The sequence below is a fragment of the Tetrao urogallus genome (assembly GCF_951394365.1).
Source record: "Tetrao urogallus genome assembly, chromosome: 10".
In the NCBI taxonomy this organism is placed as follows: domain Eukaryota; kingdom Metazoa; phylum Chordata; class Aves; order Galliformes; family Phasianidae; genus Tetrao; species Tetrao urogallus.
The window spans coordinates 10,928,977-10,953,226 of record NC_136823.1 but is presented as its reverse complement, the minus strand read 5'-3'; the positions used below and the strand labels follow the sequence as shown (position 1 = coordinate 10,953,226).

Genomic DNA, 24,250 nt, shown 5'->3' with positions numbered 1-24,250 from the left:
AATGGCACGGCACAGATGGGGTAGGTGTGTCGCCTGCACTGCTGGCCCTCTGTGCTCCACAGGCATTTCCAAAGCCAGAGGACGGGCTGTCATCTGTAGATACCCCAGAGCAGGGTACATCTCAATTGCTGTGCATCTTGCTTGCCTGCAGCCCTTGTTCTCCTCTCCTCACGCCTCTCCACCTTGCCTCTCCTTTCCTCCTGTATTTCGTTAGCAGCCATGATTAGCCTGAAGGAAATCTGTCGTGGCCTTCCTCTAAACCCTTTGCCTGAAAACAGAGGTCGGAGGAAAGGAATACCCCATGCACCTGTGAGAACACCTAATCTCACTGCTCAGGAGAAAAAGGTAATGTGGGGTTTCACGAGGTTCACTTCTCTTCCTTTCAGCTAAATGCAATGGGGAGTGGCATCAAATGCTTTTCTGAGCGTGGGCAAATGTATTTCCTTTCTGTTATAACTTCAGCAATGGGACAAAATACTGGAAAATCTGCTCTTTTTCTTTCTGTCTTTCTCCCTGAGTTGATTGATATGAAGATTTGCTGCACAACAGCTTGCATGACTTAAAATGGCCGAAGAGGCCTTAACTTCAGTGCTGTCAGTCCAGAATTGTTTTTTACGAATTTATGAAGGCTGTTGCAAAAACACTGTGTATTTTTGCTAACCCCACAAATACAGTAAACATGAAATGTGGCAAATTGACATCTTGGTACAAGTTACTTATCTACGTGTTTGCATAATGACCCAGAGATGATTTATTTGAACCAGTAGTCTGAAACATCCTGGAACTGAGACAAGTTTATAAGGAATTGAGTTAATTATTTGTCTTACGTTGTGTAATTCTTTTCCAGTCTCTTTTTGTTTAAATAGTTTATGTACACACTAAAGCAATCATTGCAGTATTTCATGTTAGAGATTTAAAAAATATATCTGCAGCGGAAAATAATGGTTGGTGGGTAGAGACCCTTAGGAACTGTGTTGAAGAGAGGATGAGGTGGCTTCCTTAGCTTGAAAGCCTGTGCTTCATCACATGTCATAGCTGACAGTGTGATTTTCTGGTCAGAACACAGAAGTTCCTCACCCACACTGAGCTGCGTGCAGCTTTCTTGCCTTCGTGGCAGTTCCCCCTGGCATTAGCGCTGAAATTGTTTTGAAGCCCATTTCCAGAAGCAGAGGAGAGCCCATTCTCTGGGTAGGGAGAGGAACAGCTGTGAGATATCCGGAGAGGATTTACTCCAATGTCAGGAGCATTCGTGGTGGAGGCATTTCAGTCTGTGCCTGGGACAGCTCAGGCAGATGGAAGTGTAGCTCATGAGCATGCAGAAAGGAGCTGTGAAGGTGGATGTGAAGATAAAGGAACAGGGAGTGAACTTCACTGCATGGCAACAGATTGCCAAACATCCCCATTTTGTTCCCTGCCTTTGCTCAATTATTTTTCCCCATGAGGAGTATACTGCAGCATAAGGAGATGGTATTTCTCTCAGAGCAATGCCAGACTTTACTGTCTACCTGAAGAAACGCTGGTAATGACAAAGCCCTCACTGCCTGCATGGAAATTGGGATTGAATGCCCCCAAAGCATTGCAAGGAGACAGTGGTAGGCTGCTTTTCTGGTCCCAGCCTACTATCTTACATCCTTCCCTCAGCTCTCCTTCTTATCTACCACATGTGATAAAAGGTCATGCTGGCTCAGTTTTTTATTAGCCTGTTAAAAATTTAAAAGCTTCCTTTCTGATTTGCTTTACTCTTAATCCTCCACCTTCAACTCTTAACAGGGTTAGAGGCTCAGCTGGTATTTATTTTATATCTGAGAGGCTGAATCTCCTTTTTAAGAAGCGTTTTGTGCTTAGGACAGGTTGTCTGTCTGCAAGGTGGTTTTAAAGTCTTGAGACAGGCTTCCAGATCTTGTTGGCAGTATGTAATACTGAGCACATTGCGAGGCTTGTCTTTACTCATAACACTGTGTTCATTTTCTAACCGAGGCGCTCATGAAAGCTTTGACAGAAGTGAAGTTAGTAATGCTCTGCTAATTTCCTCAGACTAGGGATCTGTCCCTCTGTCCACATGCCTTCATTCCAATTTTACCCTTTTTCACAATAATAATGCTTAGCACTGCTCTTTTTTTTACTTTCTTGGGCTTCCTTTTTTGGCTACAATAGAAATCCTTTAAGCAAGATTTATACATTTCTGCATGTTTTGGGGCTTGCCGAAGAGATATACGATGCTTCCTACCATATCAACTTTAATCTCTTTGGATAAATCAAGCCATTTCTCAGAACTGATTTTTGTTTATGTTTCCTGAGTCGTCTTTCTTCTGCATTCTTTGCCTGAGGCCTATAGCAGCGACTTCTCCCTTTCCCTCTATGGCTCAGGAAATCCCAGTTTTCTGTTTCTCAGCCTCTGTATCTTTATGTAAATACACTGCAAGGAAAACAGCCCTTAAATATTATGAGTGGTGCGTCCTTTGCAGAACATTGGACACTGCATTCTTGGTACTCACTGGCATTCTGTTAAAGCAACCTGGGAAGAATGCACACTTCTCAGTGTTGCAAAGAATCAGAAAAATCCTTATCCATGGGCCCCAGCCTGTAGGGTGACTTGGCCTTGGGCCTGTCTTGCCTTTATTGGCTTGCCTGGTGAACTCAGAGCCATATCTCATCCTGGTAACCATCACCTGATCCTAACTTGCTTTCCTGGCCTCACCCCAAGCTTGGACATCACCACGATGAGCTGATTTTTTAGAGGTGTTGAGCAGATAGATGCCAATCAGACTGCTGGCTGAGGAAGCTACAAACAGGAACACCTACAGGTGAAATGCCCACAGTCTAATATCAGAGGGGAACGTGTCAGCTATGAGTACAATTAATCTTAAAGATCACAGTAGCGTTTCATATGGTGCTTTAATGAAACTTAAGGAATAATGGCCAAGTGTTGCTTTTCCTCGAAAGCTTGATGATCGGTCTGTTTGAATTTGCTCCTTAAGTGCCTTTCTCAGGTTATTCAGTTTGACTCAATAATGAATATGCAAAATTCTCCTTGATGCATATGCCAACTGCCTTTTCATGAAGCAGTCAGGCTCCTTCTAAGCAATTTTAAGAGACCCAGTGCTGCTATTGAGAGGCTGCTTCAGAATCTGTTATTTAAATTCTTCTAATTTCAAGGCTACATTTCTTCATGGCTAATTTACAGCCATTTATTCCTCTCTCCAGCTTTTCCCTGAAGCTGCTTCCTACTTTGACACTTATCCTGCAGTAAGACAGCAATCAAATGTCACCTTTGTTCTGTTAAGCTAAACAAGGCACAGTCTTAGTCCTCTTTTATAAGATCAGCTCTCTATTGTCTGAGCAACCCAGGAGCCCTTCTCACCCCTCATGTAACATTGAAGTTCATGTTTCATTAATGTTTGCATCATCAAAATTCAGGTCTGTGCTAACATGGAACACTAATAGGACAGGGGCTCGGTCTAAGTGTATTTATTTGAAAATCCAGGCAGATTTTGCCTGCTTGTGTTTTTAGAGCAAAGAAAAATGCTATTTTTCCTTCAGTTTCATTATAACTCAAATAACAGATATACTGATCAGAGACTAGGTGAGCCTTGCCAGAATGGAAGCAAAACACTTTCATCCTGATACTCCTCTATAGCCAAAAGGCCAAATGTAGAAGCACCTTTTTTCCCTTTTCAGCGTATCACTGCTTTCCTTTTTGTTATTACAAGAGATATAATTGATTTTATTCTCACTTCAGGAATTTCTTAGAGCTAGAAACCTCTGTGAAGGCTGCTTGCCTCTGAGGTACTGACTTTCGAAGTCCCCTTGTATTTTGTCACTGCATGGATATAGCTGGGATTTTTGTGTTTAATGAAGTTTTGAAAAATGACTACTTACCTAGCTGGAGAAGAATAAGGCAGTAGATCAAAAGGGAATTTGCATTTGCTTGTCTTTTAAACAGGTCTTACTCCTTGTCATTTTCTGTGTGGAATGGCAAAGCTCATTTGCAAGGATTGCGTAGCTGAAGTGAAAGGGTCTGTTTGCCTGTTTGGCAGCAAATATGCCAACAAGAACATCTTTTAGTATGGATTGTTTTTAGATTCTGAGATACTGTGCTACGTTGGCTGAAAGGTGTGTGAGACCAACAAGCTCAAATGGTGAAGGGGCTGTACAACTCTAGCCCTAAGAATCAGAGTACAGTCACGTTGAATAAGGTTTTTCACTGAGCTGAACAAAAGACTTTGTAGCCCTTTTCAGGAATTCTTATCAGGGTGCTTTTTCCTCCCAGAAGAGCAATCAGTGTGAAATACCCAGACTGGATGGTTCTATGTGCCTTTGTTCTGGATACCTGTTTGCTGTGCTGCAGGCTGCCCCTTCACTTCTTGCACTGAATATTTCACAGAATCACAGAATCATAGGGGTTGGAAGGGAGCTTCAGAGTTCATCGAGTCCAACCCCCCTGCCAAAGCAGGTTCCCTACACCAGGTCGCACAAATAGGTTGGAACTGACAACAGCAGGTTTCATCCTCAGCCCTCTCAAACTGGGCTTCCCTGGTCATAGTGTAGGCTGCTGTCAAATTTGGTAGCAAATTTGATCCCATCCTTCAGCCCTTTTAAGGGCTGTCTTATCCACAGCCCATAAAAATCAGCCCAATGAAGAGATGAAATGTATGAATCTCTTTGACTAAGAGTCACTTCCATAGTATTGTCATATATCAAGGAACTTATAAGAGTTTTTAGCATCTTCACATGAAATTGGCATTTTAAAGATTACAAAATATTTGTTATCATTATGGTTTTAATCAAATGGAACAGAATACGGAGACATGACTTAAGAGACGGTTACTAAAAAGAGTGATTTATTTATGTTTTCGTTCATCTAAAAGGACACATGGTACTTTGCAGTGTAGAACTTTAACAGTGGATAATATCTTTGAAGGTAATGGGAAGGATGAGCCACTTACTGTCATCTGCAGAATTTAATTCACTGTCTACTAATCACTGTAGCTAATTTAGAAGTGATGTTTGTGACTTCAATAAAATAATGTATGCCATCATACTATACAATACATTAGTATGCTGCATGTATAACGAAACTTCACCCAAGAACATCTTCCTCTGTAAGTCACATAATTCAGGGCTAAGGTCTCTTGTTTGAATTGAAGGTACAGTAAGATCTTTGGAGCCTCTGGGAGTTCAGGATCTCACAATAAGGGTTTCTAAACAGTGCTTTTCTTGGTAGTTCAGTGCCCTGTAGCACTGCAAGAGAGGATTCATCCCTATCAGACGTCTGTAGGTTTGTGCATTACTTATCAAATCTCCAAGCGCTTTCCACGCAGATTTGAGGTGAGTGGGAAGAGGTGGGTTGCATGTGTACGTCCACTGAATCTACAAGGAAGGATGGAGATGGGTAGCTCCCCTGGCGTGGCCTTTTAAATTAAACCATCCTTGTGACAGCTGGCATAGGTTTCCAGCTGAGTCTAAAGTTCAGGTCCACCCACTTGCCTCCATTTCTCTTTTAGCTTGGTTACTGTGTCTTTTTTTTTTCCCCTGACAGCTCGCTTTGCGCAATGCCCTACGTTATTTCCCACCTGACATACAAAAGAAGCTGGTGCTGGAATTTGCTGAAGAACTCAGGCTGTATGGCCATATCTACATGTACAGGTTCTTCCCAGATATTGAGATGAGGTAAGAAGTGAAGGGTTCATGCTGCAATTGGATGTCCTGTCTGTCTTTAGACGGGAGAGGTATGGTTTCCATTGATTGCTAATGTGTGTCTTCTGTAAAGCTGCATTCTTCATCCTTCAGCTTTCATTCTATTTTCTGTCTTCATGAGAGCCTCATGGACTAGCAGGGAAACAGACTGCACCCTTCTGGTTAGGTGCTGGCAGGGCTGGTGCAGTCTTGCTGCTGGGAAGCTCAGCACCACTTAACACAGGGAATCTGAATAAGATCATGTGTTTGGTAATGCCAGTTGAGATGGCATTACACTGAGATGCCATGTGCTCTACCCCAAAGCAAATCTTAGAGTTTCCAGGGACCAGTCACTGTTCAAAAATCTGATTGCAACCTGTACAGGAAGCCTGCGTTAGCCTTGAGATGATGCTAGTTGTCATGAACCAAGAAGTAAGATCAGTTGAGTGGATGACTTTGGGATCTGCTGTGAGTGACTGATTATTTGTCAGTCTCAAAGAAGACTTCCTGGGCTTGAACGAGAAGCAGCACATTTTTTCCATGCTTGGAACCTGTATCTGACCCTGTCTTGTAATAGGCAGTGCCTGTTGATCTCGAAGCATCACTTCATTATAGATCTAAGGAGGCTAATGTTTGTGAAGCAGAACAGTTTTGTAAAGGGCTGCCAGGGGCTAGCTTCTTTTTTTAGACTGATTGATTCCTTTTTGCATCCAGCAGGGGCCTGGTTAATGTCTATACAGAAATCTGAATAAGCAAGCAACAAAAAAGCACTTTAATTTCCACAGACATCCATGTTTTTGTGCTGCCCACAGTCTGGGGTCAGCTCTTGCAGAAATCAGCTAAAGTGATGACAATAAGAGAATCTGAAAGATACTGCAGAGCTGGACTGCAGAGGACAGTAGTCCTGAATACAAATGAGGACACCTTCTGCTCTCAGCTTGAATAAGACAGTCCACCAGCTCATTTCCATCACTGGCATCAGTGATTCTTGACAGCTTCGAATATTTTCTTTGTAGTTTGTGATGATTTTACAGCTCTCCTTTTCCAGCTGACTCTTACAGTCTCAGATTAAGACATATCTTTTGTTGCCTTAGTCTAGTCTAGTAGTATTTGGTTTTGTTCTGCTTATCCCAGGGAGCACAGTCCCATTTGGTTCTGTTCCCCACAACACCCTTCTCCCCATACAAGCATTCTCAGTCCATTCCTGAACATTGGGCTTCTTAAATTCTGAGCAATCTTATGGGGGAATGACTTCTCTTGATGAAATAGTATAATTCCTCCTGTTTTATCACCTCAAACTTAGAAAAGCAAAAAAAATTAATAATAATTAAAAAAAATATTTTTAAAAACTCAAAGGCTTTCTCTCCTATTTTGGCAGTGAGTGCAAAGCATTTGTTTCAGTATCCTGATGTAAATAGCTGGGATAAAGCGCATATGATCGTGGGAAGAACCCATTTGCTAAATCTATGGAATTTATCTTTGCCATTTGCACTCGTTAGCATAATTTCTTTAGTGTAACTGTCTTCCTTGCATAAAGAAAGCATCTAGCCACTGAAGATCCATGGTCCAGTAAAAGGAAGATTGTTTAAAGAACATGTGTAGCAGAAATGCTAAAGTCACAGCTTGAAGCACCGACTGAGCACCTGGTGGGAAGGCAGGGCCAACCCAGTGGGGCTCAGGTGCATGCAATGCAGTGCAATGCAATGCCTCTGCGTGGCTGGAAGGGGTGGAACCAGGATCCAACCCTTCCCAGACCTCGTTTAAGAGTTGGCAATGGAGGCAAGGGTATCTTGTTGAAGATCCCTGCTTACTGGAGGCCTTCCAAAGGTAAGCAGATTTTCTTCCTTTGTTTCTGCATCCATGGCTGTTGTGTTTGGGCTTGTCCTCATTTGCTGCAGCCTAGGATTGTGCTAACCCCACTATTATTACTTTACTTTCCACTGCGTTATAGCATTACAACATGTCAAATGTTCCTACCTGCTTTCAGGAATTTTCAGCATCTATGATGGTTTTGTTGCTTACAGAGAAAGAAAGAGTGGAACTCTTGATTATAAATCTTGGTGTTACATTTCAGCAGCTTTGGTACAACTGTACTCAGACTTATACAAGCACAGCAAAGGAACCATCTCATGCCTGAAGAGAAAACATATATACACACACATATGTGCATATATGTACATCCACATACATAATATAGAGCTAAGACTAGAAGTTTTAGGGCAACTTGATAAAGCAAATAGATTATGGAGGAGAATATATGTAAGGCAACTGCAGAAGTTGGTACTGAATCACATTAGTGATTCAAGTCCTTGTAGGGTTTCCTATTCCCAACCTCTCAAATTTGTCACTGAAATACAACTTATTCAGTAAAAAGACTCATATTTTCCATAGCTAGATAAGTTCTGGGGATTACTTTAGAATTGAATTTGGAGCTGGGTTTTTTCCTTTTTAGATGAGATCTCAAATTTCCAAGGGCAGAAGAGCCCAAAAGCAACTTCCATGATGCTGTTTTCCTTGGCCTAACAATTGGGTTTAAGCATGCCCAAATAATCCATATAGAAAAGCAATGAGCTCTCACAGCTGCCATATTTATAACCCATTCTGACTACCTGATTCAGAAATGACAAGCTGAATGCATTCTTTTTTCTTTGCTTAGTTCTGATTGAAGTTGAAACCTGATGTGCCTCTTAAGGTACAGGCTGTATTAGATCTGCACTTTCTCCTTTTTCCTTTTTCTCTCCTCTTCAATAAAAGATAATAACTCAAAGGAACGTGTTGATGTGCAGGGATACTTCTGTCAGATGTTTTGTTGTTTCTTTTATATGTGTCCTAAAGTGTGGTGAATGCCATTTCAGAGCGTACCCCATAGAAGACTATCCTTGCAAGACCAAATCAGCTGCTGCCATCATGCTGATGATCATGAATAATCTGGATCCCTCGGTGGCTCAGGTAAGCTGCAGTGACAATAAAGGAAGTCGGAGTCATGAAGCAGAAGCAAATCTGCAGGTTACTTCCTGTAAGTGCTCGCACACAAATTGAAGAATTGGGGTGATTCTACAACTTTTCCTGTGGTCGTGTTTTGATTTCTGAGTTTTGGGTCTTTTTTGCTAATATCTATCGCTTATTGCAATGCGTAGTTCTTCATTCTGCACGGTGGGTTTTGGTCCTAACTTAGTCTCTGAGGACTCTTGCAGTGCTAGCAAGGCTCACTCCAGCTCCCACAATACACAGGAGCTTGGTTGCTGTGAGAAAGCACAGCTCTGAGTACACTGCTCCTACAGCACGTGTTGAGCAGCTAGTGTTGGAGACGCAGAGAAATACTTCAGAAACGTGCTTGCCTTATTATTATTAAATTATCCTTCTCAGTTTCCACAGGAGCTTGTCACTTATGGAGGAAATGGGCAGGTCTTCAGCAACTGGGCTCAGGTAGGACGCTACTGCTTTTGCAGCTTCTGTCATGAAACCCATTGTACGCTCCCCCAGGCACGTTCTGCTTAGGCAGAGTTTGCAATAATTCTTGGCAGTCATTGTCTCTAAATACTCCAAAACATCCTGTCTGGATAGAGGAATGCTCAGCTATGAGCTGTGCAGATGGGAAGAGCTTTATTTAGTAAAGAGAGCACAGACAATCCAATAGAAAGACTGTGTTTCAAAAAAATGTCAAGCAGCGTAAGATGATGTAGAAAGCTCTTTGTCTTTCTCTGGTGTGTGTGTGTATGTGTTTGTACTTTGCACAATAATTTATATGCAAAATAAATTTTAGGAAACCAAAAAGTGTATCTTTTGTTTATTTCTGGTACTTTTGCAACATTTTTCCCAATACACAGAGGAATGAAAAAATGAGGCTGTAATGAAGTGCAGCCCTGAGTTCTTCCAATGAAATCAAGTGAGCTGAAATTGTTCACATGCTAGCTGGGCAGTTGATGGTGCTTTTTATTTTCAGGATTAACTCTGCTCTTCTGATGGCAATGGCAAGTGAGTGACATCCTATCTAAAATCTGAGCTGGGATGTTTAAGTTAGGACTGTCAATCTAAAAGTGCACACCGTTTCTTTGCTCTGTGCATTAATTCATAAATGTCTGTTATGTCATTTAATGCACTGCATGAAAGTTTTACAGCATCTCTCAAGACACCAGTGCTGGCAATTCATACTGTGGGCCTGACTGGGGTGACATCCCTCAGGCAGATGCTAGGCTGCAAGGTGAAGGAGAGGCTCTGCCAAAGACAGAAGTATTTTTTTTTCCTCTTGTTTCCATCCAAGTTAGAGCTTTGACCTGCAGTTGTTTCACAGCAGAACAAACAAAACCTTTCTGGTCTTGCTTATTTGGAGTAGCGATCACATGAATGATTCAGTTGTGATAGAACATTTTGTTCTCTGTGGCTTAAAAACAGCATGCTTTTTGAAAATTTGTCCTTGCAAAATTCCCAGTGAAAAGGCTGGGTTTGGTTTATGTCATCCACACAGGCCTGTGCTTTGTCCTGAATAATTTTTGAAGAAAAACAAACAAACAAAACAACCAGAGGTAAATTTCCACTTACCAACTTGTCCTCAAGCTTGCAGGCCTGTTGTTGATGTTACTGTCTCTCTGATCAGCAGATCCATTTTTCAGTGTAACTGCAGAAACTCTATTTCGAGCTACTGTTGAATTCCAGCGTCCCATGGAAAAGCTCTTCTTAGACCTGGCTGTCATATACTCTAGGCCCATGAAATATAATGAATGGTCTTTGTAATAGACAGTGATGGATGTGAGTTAAACCTATAGCAGTTTAGATAGTTGTACTTTGTGGCATAAACCAAGAGTAACTGTTGAATTATGAAGATGGATTGGAGATGCATTTATTTATTCCTTGGTATTTCAAGGAGTGTTGTCCATAGTGAAAGCTGTTTGTTTGGTGTATGTTTGGTGTGAGGAAAAATTGAAATGCATACATCTGTTGAAAAGATGACAAGCGCCAGAAGAGACTGAATTATCCGTATCAGGCCAGGATCAAAAATATACATGAGTATTTCATCTCTTTTATTGGGAAAATTTCGCAGTTTGATTTTGGATACATTGCCAGAAAAGTGCCAGATCCAAATGGTCAATCTCAAGATAAAATTAGAATGGCTTTCAAAATGACGCGTTGAAAAGCTAGCAAAGCATTTCTGGGGTTTATATTGGAGAAATTATTCTGGAACTTATTCAGACCTCGTTGATTTATGTTTCCTGCTGAGTGATGTCTCTTAATGGACTTTATTAAAAGCAAGAATGTGTTGAGAGCTCTGGCTGTTATTTCATATATGAATACACCTCGTTATCTCTACAGCTGCCTTCGTACTCCGTTTAGCAGCTTCATGAAGAAATATAAATGAATGATGGAAACAGATTCCCTCACTTTCCTTGCTTTCCTTTTCAGTTCTGGTTGGCAATGCAATATTTGTCAGAGATGACCGAAGAGCAAACATTGGTAATGTACAGTGGGCATCCTCTGGGACTCTTTCCCAGCCATCGCTATGCTCCGCGATTAGTCATTACTAATGGCATGGTAGGTGTTAGCATCTTGTTTTCTTTTGCTTTTTTCCTTCCTCTTCTATTTAGCTTTCATATGTCTACTGAATTAAAATGTAATTGATACTACCTGAACTAATGATAGCTCACAGAAGAATCTCAGGTCTAAATTCTGCAGCTTTTATTGCAGTACAGTTTCTGTCACCTCAGGTGAGCTGATCTGCAGTGAGAGAAGTAAGATCCTCTCCTTATCAGAGGACTTCATTCTGAATGAGCCTGAGCTGTTCAAAACAGTTCAGCTATAGAGAATTTAGATAGTGAAAAAGATTTTCTTAAATCTATAATTTGCTTATTTGGGTTTTCTTTTTATTCTTTTCTTAGGTTATTCCCAACTATTCTAGTAGAGATGATTATGAGAAGCTGTTTGCTTTGGGAGTAACAATGTAAGAAGACACCTTGCTATTAAAATTTATCAAATATTTATCTAAAATTTAATTCAAATATCAAGCAGCTGCTGTTTAAAATATCTAATGCGGATGGACTTCAACTGTGCTGCTTATAGTCCTGATGCTGCAACGCATTAATGCACACTTAAGTGCAATTACTTAGGAGCTTGAGTTACATTCAGCCACACATATAAGGATGTAATTGAGGTCTGCTAGGAATTAGAATTAGGTTTATTTATAAGACTTGGCTGAATTACAGCCTGAAGCCACAATCATAGCCTACGTACAGCGCTGGCTGGTTACACTTTGCAGTGGTTGTTTTGCAATCTGCAAAAACCATAAGTTATGAAGTGTTTGTTTCTCTTTACATCAAGAGAAAGCTTTGAAGTAGAATGCTGTAAGGTTTTCTTTTTTCTTTTTTAATGATTATTTGCCTGCTTTTTTACTGTTCATCTATCTGATGAGCACAGGATGGTTATTTGCTGTTTGCCATGAAGAGAATCAATTAGAACTATGGGAGAGCTGAATGTGTACAGATTGGTAAGAAATAAAAGCACTCAAATAAAGTGTCCCTTACCATGTATCTGGGGATTTCATAGTAATGAATTGAGGCCACATTTGGGGTTATAACTTTCAAAATGACTATGTGTCTTAGAAAGAGAATTGGCACTGAAAACCAATGGTACAAAAGTGCCTGAAGGTGAAAAGGAATCTGGTTGTGTCTTAGTCCCTGTGCTAAATGCTGAACCAACATTTATGGCTGTTTTTTTTTTTTTTTTCCAGTCTCTATATCTTTAAACTCAGTAGTTTAAAGAGCTAAATGATCCTCTGAAAACATGTTGAAAGCACTGTTAATGAAGGTCTATTAAGTTGGGATTGTGATAATATAAAATAACAACAACTAGAAGTACAAGAGATTAGTTTTTGTGTGTTTGTTAGGTTGAGGAGTCTTTCTTTTTTTGTTATACTAGAAATATATGTTGATGCATACAGCCTTCATTCTGCCTGAGTAACATATGGAGTCATCATGTTCTTTGATCTTGCTAGGTATGGTCAGATGACTGCAGGGAGCTACTGCTACATTGGGCCCCAGGGAATAGTCCATGGAACTGTGGTAAGAAACTGGGGAAAGCTTGATTAGTTGGTAAGTGTGGCTGGTGACTGGGGTGAAATGAAGCACTGTGGAAGGATGTTATGTGCAGGTATCTAGCAGGCTTGTTTTCCTTAGCAGCCATCTTGAGTAAGTCTCTGTATTGTGAACTGCTCATTATTCTATTTGGCAGTGGCAGAAACAGGTATCAGTACAGATGGCTGAAACCAACACCTTTGTAACATCACCTTTGTAATGTGGCTCCTTTTTAAAAGATTAACGCCATTTCATGGTCCTAGGGACCTCTGAAGCCAATTCCACAGTTTCAAACTGTCTTTGCAAAAGGAACACATCATTTGGATATAGAAAACCAGTGCCTAAGAGTACCTTTAACAATCCTGCTTGCAAACAGCTACTTGTTCCAGGTATCTAAGGCAGTTAATTGGGAAAATGCAGCTTTTTTTTTTTTTTTTTTTTTTTTTTAATAGATTTCAGGGACACTGGGTGAAATAACTCCTGGTAATTGCTGTATTATGTTGTGTGTAGCTCACAGTGCTGAATGCAGGTCGTCACTATTTGAAGGCAGAAGACCTGTCTGGAAAGGTGTTTGTTACTTCTGGTCTTGGAGGGATGAGTGGGGCTCAAGCGAAGGCTGCAGTCATTGCTGGGTGTGTGGGGATTATTGCAGAGGTAAGAGTGGTGCTCCTTTCTTTCTGTCTTTTCTTCGTGGGCTGAATTAGAGCTCTTTCTTCTGATCAGACAGACCCCTTTAATAACACTACCTGGCCAAACTCAAGAGATGCTGCCTACCAAGCTGAGATGCTGCTTTTCATGCTGAGATTTCTCACTGCTATTCCACCCTTGTAACCCAACAAGCAAGCAAATATTGTGAATATATGAATGATTACTATTTAGGGTTGCTTCGCTGATAATGCAGAATGATTCTGTTCAATGAGCCATGCTCAGTGCTTGAGCTAGAGGAAGAAAGATTTGGAGAATCAAACTCCAGTTAGGACAAACTGTAGTGGGAGTGCAACCTTCTCAACCAAATTGCTTTATAAAGAGAATCAGCTGGCGGGTCTCTGCTGCAGGCATGTCACTTGCTGCAATCAGAAGGGTAAGAATATTGCAATCTGGCCCATAATAATGATAATTAAAATTCAAAACAAAATGGGCTGGACTGTACATGTGGCATGCAGTAGATCTGTCCTGCTCTGGCCAGCTGAAGCCTTACTGAAGCCATGAAATGATAGGATTTCAGCTGTTCTGCAGTGATCATGCAGAAGTGTGAGTTCTTTGTTCATTTTTTTTTTGTTGTTGTTAGCAAAACATGAGTTTTGCATGTATTTGAGGCTTCATCAAGTGCTCCCTGAAGATGAAATAAATTTATTTAATTTATCATTGAAAGCATTCTTATTGAACAAATTCTTATTCAGACTTTTACTGTGTCATCGTGATCTTTCAAATGCTAGAATACAAAAGGAGAGATTCTAGTGAATGCTATTCACAGCAGTCTTTTGTCCTTTTCATCTCCATGGCTGCAGATGATTTTGTTCAGGAGACTGAATATCGCCTGGTTTTTATCTTCTGTGAGATGATCCTTGTCGGAAATGAGTCTCAGGAGCACATGTGGATAGCTATATATATATACATATTATTTATTTAAGGAACTATTTATGCAAATAGCACTGATGAATTGTGCAAGAGATGTCATTTTGTCAGCCAGGGCTTCCGAAGTTCAGACAGAAGGGATTAATGGTGCAAGTCTTTTACCTCTTCTGTTTGACATGAAGCAGATTGTAATTTTATGAAATAACAGTGTGGAGGGCCAGATGATGGCCTCTGAGCTGCACTCAGCTCTCCAGGGTTACACTGGAGGTGATATTGGCTCATCAGGGTCGTGCAAATTTTAAAACTGAGGTTGTTTGTTGTTTTTCTAATTGTATATTTGAAAACAGTTTGAAGGAAGCTGGCTTTCTTGTGTGCTAGCAAGTCTGTGAAAGTCTTTCTGAGACTGTCAGAGAGATCTGAAATAAAATATGTAATGAATTTAAATAGATTTTCTGTGTTATGCAGAGCTTTAAATGAACCCAATTCTTGTAATTCATGTGAAGCATTTAATCTCTTTTCCCTGTGCTGATTTAAATAACTCCCAAAGTAGCTGTCTCTCATGGCACCTGACTTCTTATTGAATAATTCTATTGGTAGTGACACTGCTATTACCATAATCTGGGGTTTGGGAAGGATAGTCTTTATTACTGATGCAGGAAATGATGGAAGGTTTCTCATGCTAGGAATAATTGGGGAAGAAAAGGTTTCCTGGTGTTCAAGCAACTCCTGAATACAGAACTTATTTAATTTACATATAAATACTTTGTTAATGAGAAATAATGGAATGGAAGTGATGGGGTGGATTACAGAGAAGTAAAAATGCTTTAGTGAAATACTGTAGGATACTCAGGTTATGCATTCTTGGGCACGCACCACTCAGTGTCTAAATCAGTTGCTACCACGGAAAAATGACTTGAATGAATTTTGTCATTTGCTTTGTGCCACTGATAGCTCATTATAAAAGTCCTAATGATGTGTGAGTTTGGACATTGAATCATTAATATGGAATCTGTGCCAAAGCTTTCACAACTTGTGTATTCATTTATATTTTTGTCCAGCTTGTCTCTTGATGCACACACACAGAAAGTGAGTCCAGAAGATTTGGGGTTGAGCTTGTTTGGAGATTCGAAGTTCAAAGCAAGAAGGAATTGAAGATGTAGTTTTGTTTTGATCCACTCCATTTTTCACAGAGGCATCAGCCAGCTGGGACAAAGAAAAGCTCTTTCCTTTTCCATATTTGGTTGAAAATTTCAACCAGCTCAAAGAGTGAAAGTGAGGGTCAATTTCAGCACCATTGCTGGGTCAATTCAGGACCATTGCTTTGTCCTGGGCAGTACAGCAGAAATGTCTGAGTTAATTTAAAATAATAATAATATGTATTTAAATCTTGCTTTTCATTTTTTTCAGTATAATCATGAAAAGTAACAATAAAAATAATTTTAAATTTCTAAGTATGTTAACTCTTGTACAGTTTTAGTACGAATTTTTTGTTTGTAGTAAACGTTTGGGAAGTGATGAATCAAAAGCATTTTTTTTTCTTGTTTCTAGCTTGAAGTAATAGAGAACAGTATTAATAAAAATCAGAGGAGGAAAATAAGAAATTGAACAATTACTCTGTTGTGTTTAGACCAATGTAGGACTGATTTACTAATTTGCTATTTTTTCCAGGCCAATTAAAAAATAAATAAAAGGTAAAAGTGACTCAATGGGAAAAATGAGAGTTTTAAGGTCTCTGCTGTGTGTGTTAGGTTGATGAAGCAGCGCTTATGAAACGTTACAAGCAAGGATGGCTCATGGAAATTTCTAATGACTTGGACCACTGCATTGCTCGCCTTAGGTATGGCTTGTAACGTTACTCAGCTACTTTATCTCTACACTCTATTGCTCACTTTACATCTCTCTGCTCTGTGCCATTTTAGTATGCACAGAAGAGGGGTTGAAGGACATCTCCTATCCCAGGTCTGATTTTTGAATGCGAATCCAGCCATATTAGTGACTACCAATGCTTAATGCTTGCTGTTACTCATGCTTCATATAATTTATACTGTGTGTTAAATGTTTCTTCACAGTGCCATGAATATGCATATATCAATTACATCTAGTGTTACACTTCAAGAGTTGATCATTCTTTCTGGAATAACTGATGAACAACTGCATAAAGGACAAAAGTTCTGTTGCCTAGCTGGGTGTTGCAGACTGCATGCAGACTGTTAGTTTTGGTTGCAGTGTGTGTATTGCAGCATAGTGCATGGTGTTTAGTTTTTGTTTTTTTTAAACCAGTCTTTTAAAATCTGTTCTAGAGATGCAAGGAAGAATAAAATTGCCCTCAGTTTGGGTTACCATGGGAATGTGGTAGACCTGTGGTAAGTAGTATATATGGGTGATTGGTATATTACTGCTTTGGAACTTATTTCCAGACTTGGAAGGGAAGTGGCGTTGAGCATAGGGCTGAGTTCATGATTCTGGATGTTCATGAAAAACTTCATTGGCAGAAGAGGTATCTTCATCTTCTGTCACAGTTCTCAGTTGCTTCTTGTGCATTATCTTCCCTTATGAAACAGTGAATTTCCTAGGGAAAGAAATTACTGAGATTTGTCTTCAAATGAAGACCCTCTAACCCTCTTTCTCCTAACCTTTCACTGACTGGTTACCAAGAAAACATCTGACTTCAGTGAAGAGTAGAAGTATTGAGGCATTGGTAGAATAAAAACATCAGATGATGGGTATGAATTCTAGCACTCTGAAGGTTTTATCCAGTGCTAAACCTTGCTTTTACCTCATGGGCCAAGGTCTGAGACTGACCGATACAACTGGTATTTGACTCATCTACTGGTGTTCCTGTACAGGAAGATGTGAAGTATAAGAGTTGTGCGCAGATGTTCACCATGATTTCCCACCTCCTGCCTGCTAAAAGAAGACAGCTTGCCAAGGGCATATGTTTATAAACAGCTGTTTTGATAGAGGAATCTCACCTGAAAGAGGAGCTTGAATATGAAATAACAGCTTCTGTTCAAACACTGTTAATTATCTTCCCTTCCTCCCCAGGGAGAGGCTTGCATATGAGCTGGACACAACAGGGGAGCTGCTAGCTGATCTGGGGTCTGATCAAACTTCATGTCACAACCCATTCAATGGGGGATACTATCCAGTCCAGCTTGGCTTTGAGGAAGCAAAGCAGCTCCTGTCTACCAATCCAGGGAAGTTCCGAACTCTGGTACAAGAGAGGTAAAATGTCTTAGTGATGCATGTTTTTAACCTTTAAGTTTAGTTGCTCTGCAAGTGATTGCAGATTACTGAAAGATATGACTTCTCTCTGTTAGATATGCAGTATCACAGCAGTGGCTGTGACTCAGTTCAAGATTTGGGGATAACAAGTGCTGCGGGGTTTGAAAGTATCTTAAGTCTTTTGTGGGTTTGTCTGAATTTATTTATTTATGTATTACATTTTACCTGTTTCCCTCCATTCCCTTGCTTTTAGTGAGCTCATGATAATATTCTCCTTGATATTTAATCGATCTCAAGAATAGCTGTTTCATTCTTTATTTCAGTCTGAGGAGACATGTGGCTGCTATTAACAGACTAACTGATAAAGGCATGTTTTTCTGGGATTATGGCAATGCTTTTCTCTTGGAGGCTCAAAGAGCTGGTGAGTAGATCCTGGAAAAGTGGAAATGAGGACAATCTGGATTACGTCTTCCTATCCCTATTCTTTGATAGGATAGAGTTGGCCACAATGTTGTACAAACTCTCTAGTCCTTCCCATTCTCTCACTTATTGCCTCTTATTTAAAAAACTCCTTTTATAGGTGCTGATGTTGAGAAAAAAGGAGCCAATAAAACGGAATTCAGATATCCTTCCTATGTTCAGCACATCATGGGGTATGTTGGATTGATCCTGCAATGAAGCACTCAAGTGCTTTATGACTATTGGTGTCTAGAGGTATTGTACTAAGAAGGTGCCATTTAGTTCAAATCTTGCAATGTACTGTACAAGATGAAAAGGAGGTAACTGTAGCAGTAGTAAACTTATTCTCATAGGAGGTATGTCACAGTTACTCCTTTTTTTTTCTCTATTTTGGAGTAGTGCCCAATGAGTCTTAGGAAGATGTCCCATAGGCTAGAAGCATCATCCTTGTCTTTTCTATTGGTTTCAGTAGAGCTACTCCTCACGTTTTCCTTTGAACAGGGAAAAAGAAGAACTAGACCCAGGGAGACGTGTTATGTGTGGTTACTATGAAGCTCTAGTATCAGAGGTGTTCTGCTGATGCTCTGCAGTGAAAGACATGATGTGACAAATCTTGATAATTTGGTGTAAAGCTTTATCCTTTTTAGGATTAAAAAGTCATACGTAAACAGATGCCAGATGTCTGAACAATAAGCTAAAACATTGCCAAATCAAAGCTCTTCCTTACATTTCCTTCCAGCAAATGTCTGGACTTGGGTTCTTGTTCAGAAGTAGAATTGTTGATAGTGTAGATGCACTCAGGGTTAGCATGGCTTAAGGAGGAAAAGACCAGGCAACAGTAAAAGTACACTTTATGAAACTGAAGAACAATTGCAATTCATTGATGATGCACTTGTTTGATTGAACTGTCCAAATGGTGGTCTGACTGTATTTCATATACTCCAGTCAGTGACTATATGAAACATCGCTGTTTAATTAGTTAATGGCTCTTGATGTTTCTGTTTAGATTAGTTCATTGAAAATGTTTGAAATTCTTCTGTCTCTAGCTAATGAAAGAAAAGCACTGCTAGCAGCCAGGATAAATAAAGAAAGAATTCCAACCATCTCTTAATGAAGAATGTTCTCTTCTCAGGGACATTTTTTCCCTGGGATTTGGGCCATTCCGCTGGGTTTGTACCTCAGGTGACCCACAGGACCTTGCTACCACTGACTCAATTGCCACGTCTGTGCTGGAGGACTCAATTCGACAGGGAGGTAAGGCAACATCACGTGCCCTCATCACTGGGAGTGGTATGGAGAGAAAACTGATCAGAATTTTGCAACCGTAATGAGCACTCTCTTGCCTGTTCCATGTGGGCAGGAGATGGATGTCATTGTTCCCAAAATTCCTGTAAGGATTATAACCAGTAGGTAAAATAGAGAAACACCATCTGGAGGGGCTATTGATCCCCAAACTATCATTGTAATTTTGGCTGAGAGCGTTTCTATTCTTTTGCTATTTTCCTGTACTTTGTCACCTTGTAACTTTAAGGCAAACAGTGTCTTTCATCAGGTCTCCATGTGTTTTATAAAGGAGTCAAATAGCTTTGCTGCTGTCTCACAGAGGAATGAGGGATATGAATCTGGAGATTTGTTAGAGAGGTTAGAAAGCAGATCAGTTGCAGGAAACCCAGGTTTCATTGGGCCTGGTGCTCCATCCAGTGTCATTTATTTGTGATTACAATTTTGAGGTCCAAAGCTTTTTTTTATTTTTTAATAAAATGAAAGCTGGTTGGTTCCATCAATGAGTAGAATCTAGAGTAAATATTGTGTTTACTGCTCTGCTATCTAAGAATTGCACTGTTCCATGTCACTGAAAGTGAGGTATTGCTGTTATCCCCAGTTTATGAATAGGAACAGAGACAAGGCTGTTAGCAAGCTGAATCCCAGTCTCCAAGATTACAGTGTGAAGTTCTACTGCTTTCCCTTTCTTTGTCTGCTTTCACAGTAGCTGGACATCAAACTCAAACTTTTAAGTGTCATTGTCCTGCAGCACTGCAGTCCTCTGCTCTTCTGTTTCCACACAGGGGAGGTTTGTACTCCTTGGAATCAGAAATAAATGGTTGGCAAATCCAAATTATTATGGGGAGGAGAGCATATTTATATCTGATTAATTTATTTCTTCCTGTTTTTTATGTTAAAATATTTTCTGCTTCTTTCACAAAAGAAATCACTGGAGTATAAATAAAAGATTTTAAGTGTTTTTCTATTTGTTCTGGAATGGTTAGTATTGTAAGGATGTACCACATTTGGATACATTCCTCATTTCAACTAATGCTGCTATTGTCTTCCTATAATGAGGATGGATGTTAGCCTTAATACTTCTTTGCAAGAGGTGAATTGTTGGTAGAGGGTGTCTGACTGCCAGGTTGTCAGCTCCATCTGCTTCCTTAAGCTTTTTCTAATTATTATCTTGAAGAAATAGCACTGGACTGTGAGGTGTTTCTAATGCTCTGACCCTGATGTGTCTGCTCTGTTTTGTGGATGATGAAGTTTTCATGTTTTTAAACCTGATCTCTTTGTTAGTTGAAGGAAAGGAGAAATCCAGTACTGCCGTGTTTTCAGAAATCTCTAGCAGTTTGTCTTGTATTAAAATTGCCAGTCATCTCTTTCTCAAGACTGAACAGATACATCACATTTGGATGGTTTGCACTGCAAGACTAGGAAATGAATCAGATACTACGTGTTCAATGGTGCATGGATGCTTATATAGATGTTAATGTAGAGCCGAGCAGAGAATTTTCATTAAAAAATAATGAATTGTATTTTGGCACATATACTCTTTTAAGAATACAAAAAATGAAAAAAAAAATGGCACTTCAAAAATTCCAACAGGTGAAAACAGGCTTAAGGGCAATGCTATTATTGGATTTTCTGCTGCATTTGGCAGGATAGTGGGAAGAAGAAAACAAAATCTGGCCAGAAAGTAAGCAGGCACTCATGGATTCGTGTTCATAACTGTTGCGTTTGCTGTCTTGCTCCCTGAGGGATCTGGGCTTGGACCAAATTCTAGGGTCTGGATATTCTCACATACATATGCATCTAAAATCTGAACCTGCCTTTGAATTTTGTAAAAAGATCTGTTGTGATGGTTGAAAGAAAACTCCAAAGAGCTGGCATCTATTGCATTCCAAATCTAAACTTATGACCTGGCCTCAAATCTGATGTTAACTATTCTTCTTTTGGGGAGATGAATCGTTATGCTTCATCCTCACAGACTGAAAAAAAAAAACAAATATCCTGCGTGGTTTTATCTGCTTCCACTTCTGAGCTACCTGAGCTCTTAAGTTGGCCTTTGTGCAAGAGACGCAGCCTAATTCATATTTTCTGCCTTCGTGGTGGTTTGAAGGCTGCCCTGTTAACTATACAAATCTCCTAAGATCAAAAGGGAGATCTATTTGAGTGCTATTCCTCTGAGTGCAATATCTTTTACTATCTTGCAGAGCCTAAATAAGTAGAGAAATGCCTGTGAAATACCAGCATTGACACAGTAGCCTGCCTGGATTAGGAAGAGGTTGCTTTTGGGATGTGGGATGGGGGAGTTGACAGCAGTTTAACAAATGGGACAGATGGAGCTAAAGTTAAGCTCTTTCTAGAAGAAGCTTTAAGATTCTCAGCTGCAGGAAGGAAGACCAAATAAAAGGGAGAATTCTTCCCTTCCCCAGGGATAACAGATGATATCCAAGTTGGACAACGCCACAATTTAGGACAGAGATTATAACTGTTTATTGGAGCAGGCTGTGGGAGACAGACGTGTTATGTTGGTATCTCCCTGCAGCTGGTTTGCTCCTCTGCCTTCCCTTCTAGGGACATTCTATAGGATTAGCAGACAGATCTTTTCCATAAGTCAGTGCACTGCGAGGAATAAAAGGTGACAAGTATTTTCTGTGAGAGCTTATAAAAGTGGCAGAAAGGAACTCTTTTCACTTTTCTGTTTTCTAAACAAGCAGATGTTTCATCTTTCTCTCCCTGTGAATCTAAGAGCTGGCATGTTAATCCTCACTGCTGTGTTTGGAAACTCTCATTTGGAACCAACCCATAAAGCACTGACAGGTCCTTTTAGGATTGTTAAAACTTTGTGTGGAAGGACTGCCTCTGCAAGAATGACTGCATTTAGTGTTTCCCTCTAATGGCATGTTTAGCCCAGAATAGTTCTAGTTTTACTATAGGTATTTGCAGTCATATTGTGTAATAGAATCACTTTTCAATTACCTGGGACAACTTCAAATTAGCAGTGTTCAGTTACTCCAGTTTGACTTTCACAGGTAAGTCATTTGTATGTTGTAGTTTGACTTGAAAACTGGTGAGAGATGGGAAGCGGTAGGGAATACATTAGCTTGGCACAGGCAGAAGCTGGAGGGTGGTTGAGCTGTTGTATGCAGTTCTTTCCTCAGATAATATACATGCCTAAACAAGGTATAAGGTGGGTTTATACGCAGTGTTGCTAATCTGTCATATTTTTTCTGTGCAGTTTGTGCTCCATAGTAATATGAGGCAACATAATTCTGTCTGTAGGATGTAACGTCACCTTGGAGTAAGAACATTCTCATAGGCAATTCAGTATAGAGTAATAGAGTATAGAGTAATTAGTATAGTAGTGCTATAAATCCACATCCCAGCACTAGTGTAGCTCATCCTCAGTATATATTACCAGCTGCTTCTGAGAATTTCAGATAGATAGTCAAATGAGTTATTTACTACCTGATAAAATGTTGAACTATGGCACCCAGTATCACAGAGTTCGTTACAGTTTCTAACTTAACAAAGGCTCAGAAAGGGTTTGGGCATTTAGTAGGCAGGCCGGGTCACCAACAAAGAACAGTATGTGTAACCCATATTTCAAAGTTTAATTTAGTTTGCTAAAGATCTGAATGAGAGTTATTATTCCAGCTGCCTCCTGAGCAACATTCGTACCTTCCTCTAAAATATATTTTATGAATTACAGTGTTGGCTGCAAAGAAGACTCAATGCAGCACATCCTATATGCGTGCTTGTAGCAGAGAGCAGGAATATAACTTGCTAGTGCTGTCAGATGAATTTAATTTAATTTAGAGCATATTGCATTCATTTTCAAAACCTACTTCTTTCTTGCTTTCCCTTGCAAGTGAGCACATCTGTGAAGCAGCAGTACCATGACAACATCCGTTGGATTCGGGAAGCTGGGAGGCACAGCTTGGTAAGTGCACATCCTTCCTCAGGACAAGTGACTGCTCCTGGTCCAAACAGTTCACAGTGTTGGAATGAAAAGTAGGTATGGGTATGAATGAAAACATGAGCAGTATACAGGTGACAACTCAAACATCTCTTCACAGCAGGGCATTAGGGTGAGCTGAAATGGTTCTTTCCCTTCACTCCCCTCCCCCCCAGTCTGGAAATGTTCAAATAATACACAAGATCTAGCCTTATATCTGGAGTGAAACAGGGCAGTATTCATCCTCTATCTGTAACTGCCTTTCAGCACCATTCAGATTGTCTTTTTTGGCATTCACTTGCCCTGACCTCATTGGACCTCAGCTCCCACCACCCTTTCCAAAACTGGTACTCTGTGTTGTGTTATATTGAAGCAGGATGGTGATGAGGCATCCTTTGTATTTCTTTAAGGCCGGGCTCTCACTGCAGAGCTAACTGGTAACACTGAAGGGCTTACACGTGCTCTCCTCATCTGGAAGCCAGACTGGTCTGTGGAGTAAAGGCTGAAGAGGAGCATAGCTGTGCAGGACAGATGTTCTCTGCCATTCTTTGCCTTTGCGTTTCTCTTTCTTTACAGCCCATCACCAGTTCCAAACATCTGCTTCTCAGCTGTTGATAAGGCATCTGTTGATAGTCTAGCAATGGGGTTGATTTAAAAAGTGGGATTATTGGACAGTAGCAGCTGATTACAGGAATACATCTTGCAGATTGTGTGAGCAGAGATAAAACTCTGTTCAAAGAGGCCTTAATTTCTATTTTCTGGAAGCTGGAAGTTGATGAACAAATAATCTGTATTTTCTCCTACAGAAGGGGACAATCCTCTGACTGCATTTATCTGGGGCCAGAAGATAAGCCGGTTGCACAGAAAACCTTATCACTGTGGCTTTTCTTATTTTATAGGTGGTTGGATCTCAAGCTAGAATCTTATATTCCGATCAGAGGGGTCGTGTGTCTATAGCCACAGCTATTAATCGAGCGATTGCTGAAGGAAGGATTAAGGTTTGCCTTTTTCCTCTTGATATGGT

The 24,250-nt window shown here is 40.2% G+C and overlaps 1 protein-coding gene across 1 annotated transcript in view; it reads left to right on the top strand.

The window, feature by feature from the left end:
• Positions 1-219: 219 nt before the first annotated feature.
• The window catches only part of UROC1 (urocanate hydratase 1), a gene marked incomplete at both ends in the record, with an annotated part of 34,013 nt that continues 9,982 nt past the window's right edge, over positions 220-24,250 (top strand). Inside the window, 16 exons of the mRNA XM_079540450.1 lie at positions 220-345; positions 5,540-5,670; positions 8,532-8,625; positions 9,043-9,102; positions 11,074-11,202; positions 11,547-11,608; positions 12,659-12,725; positions 13,248-13,391; positions 16,061-16,149; positions 16,613-16,675; positions 17,358-17,537; positions 17,861-17,958; positions 18,118-18,190; positions 19,129-19,250; positions 23,141-23,211; positions 24,126-24,224. Of these exons, the coding sequence (XP_079396576.1) occupies positions 220-345; positions 5,540-5,670; positions 8,532-8,625; positions 9,043-9,102; positions 11,074-11,202; positions 11,547-11,608; positions 12,659-12,725; positions 13,248-13,391; positions 16,061-16,149; positions 16,613-16,675; positions 17,358-17,537; positions 17,861-17,958; positions 18,118-18,190; positions 19,129-19,250; positions 23,141-23,211; positions 24,126-24,224 (1,608 nt within the window). The remainder of the gene's footprint in view (positions 346-5,539; positions 5,671-8,531; positions 8,626-9,042; positions 9,103-11,073; positions 11,203-11,546; positions 11,609-12,658; positions 12,726-13,247; positions 13,392-16,060; positions 16,150-16,612; positions 16,676-17,357; positions 17,538-17,860; positions 17,959-18,117; positions 18,191-19,128; positions 19,251-23,140; positions 23,212-24,125; positions 24,225-24,250) is intronic.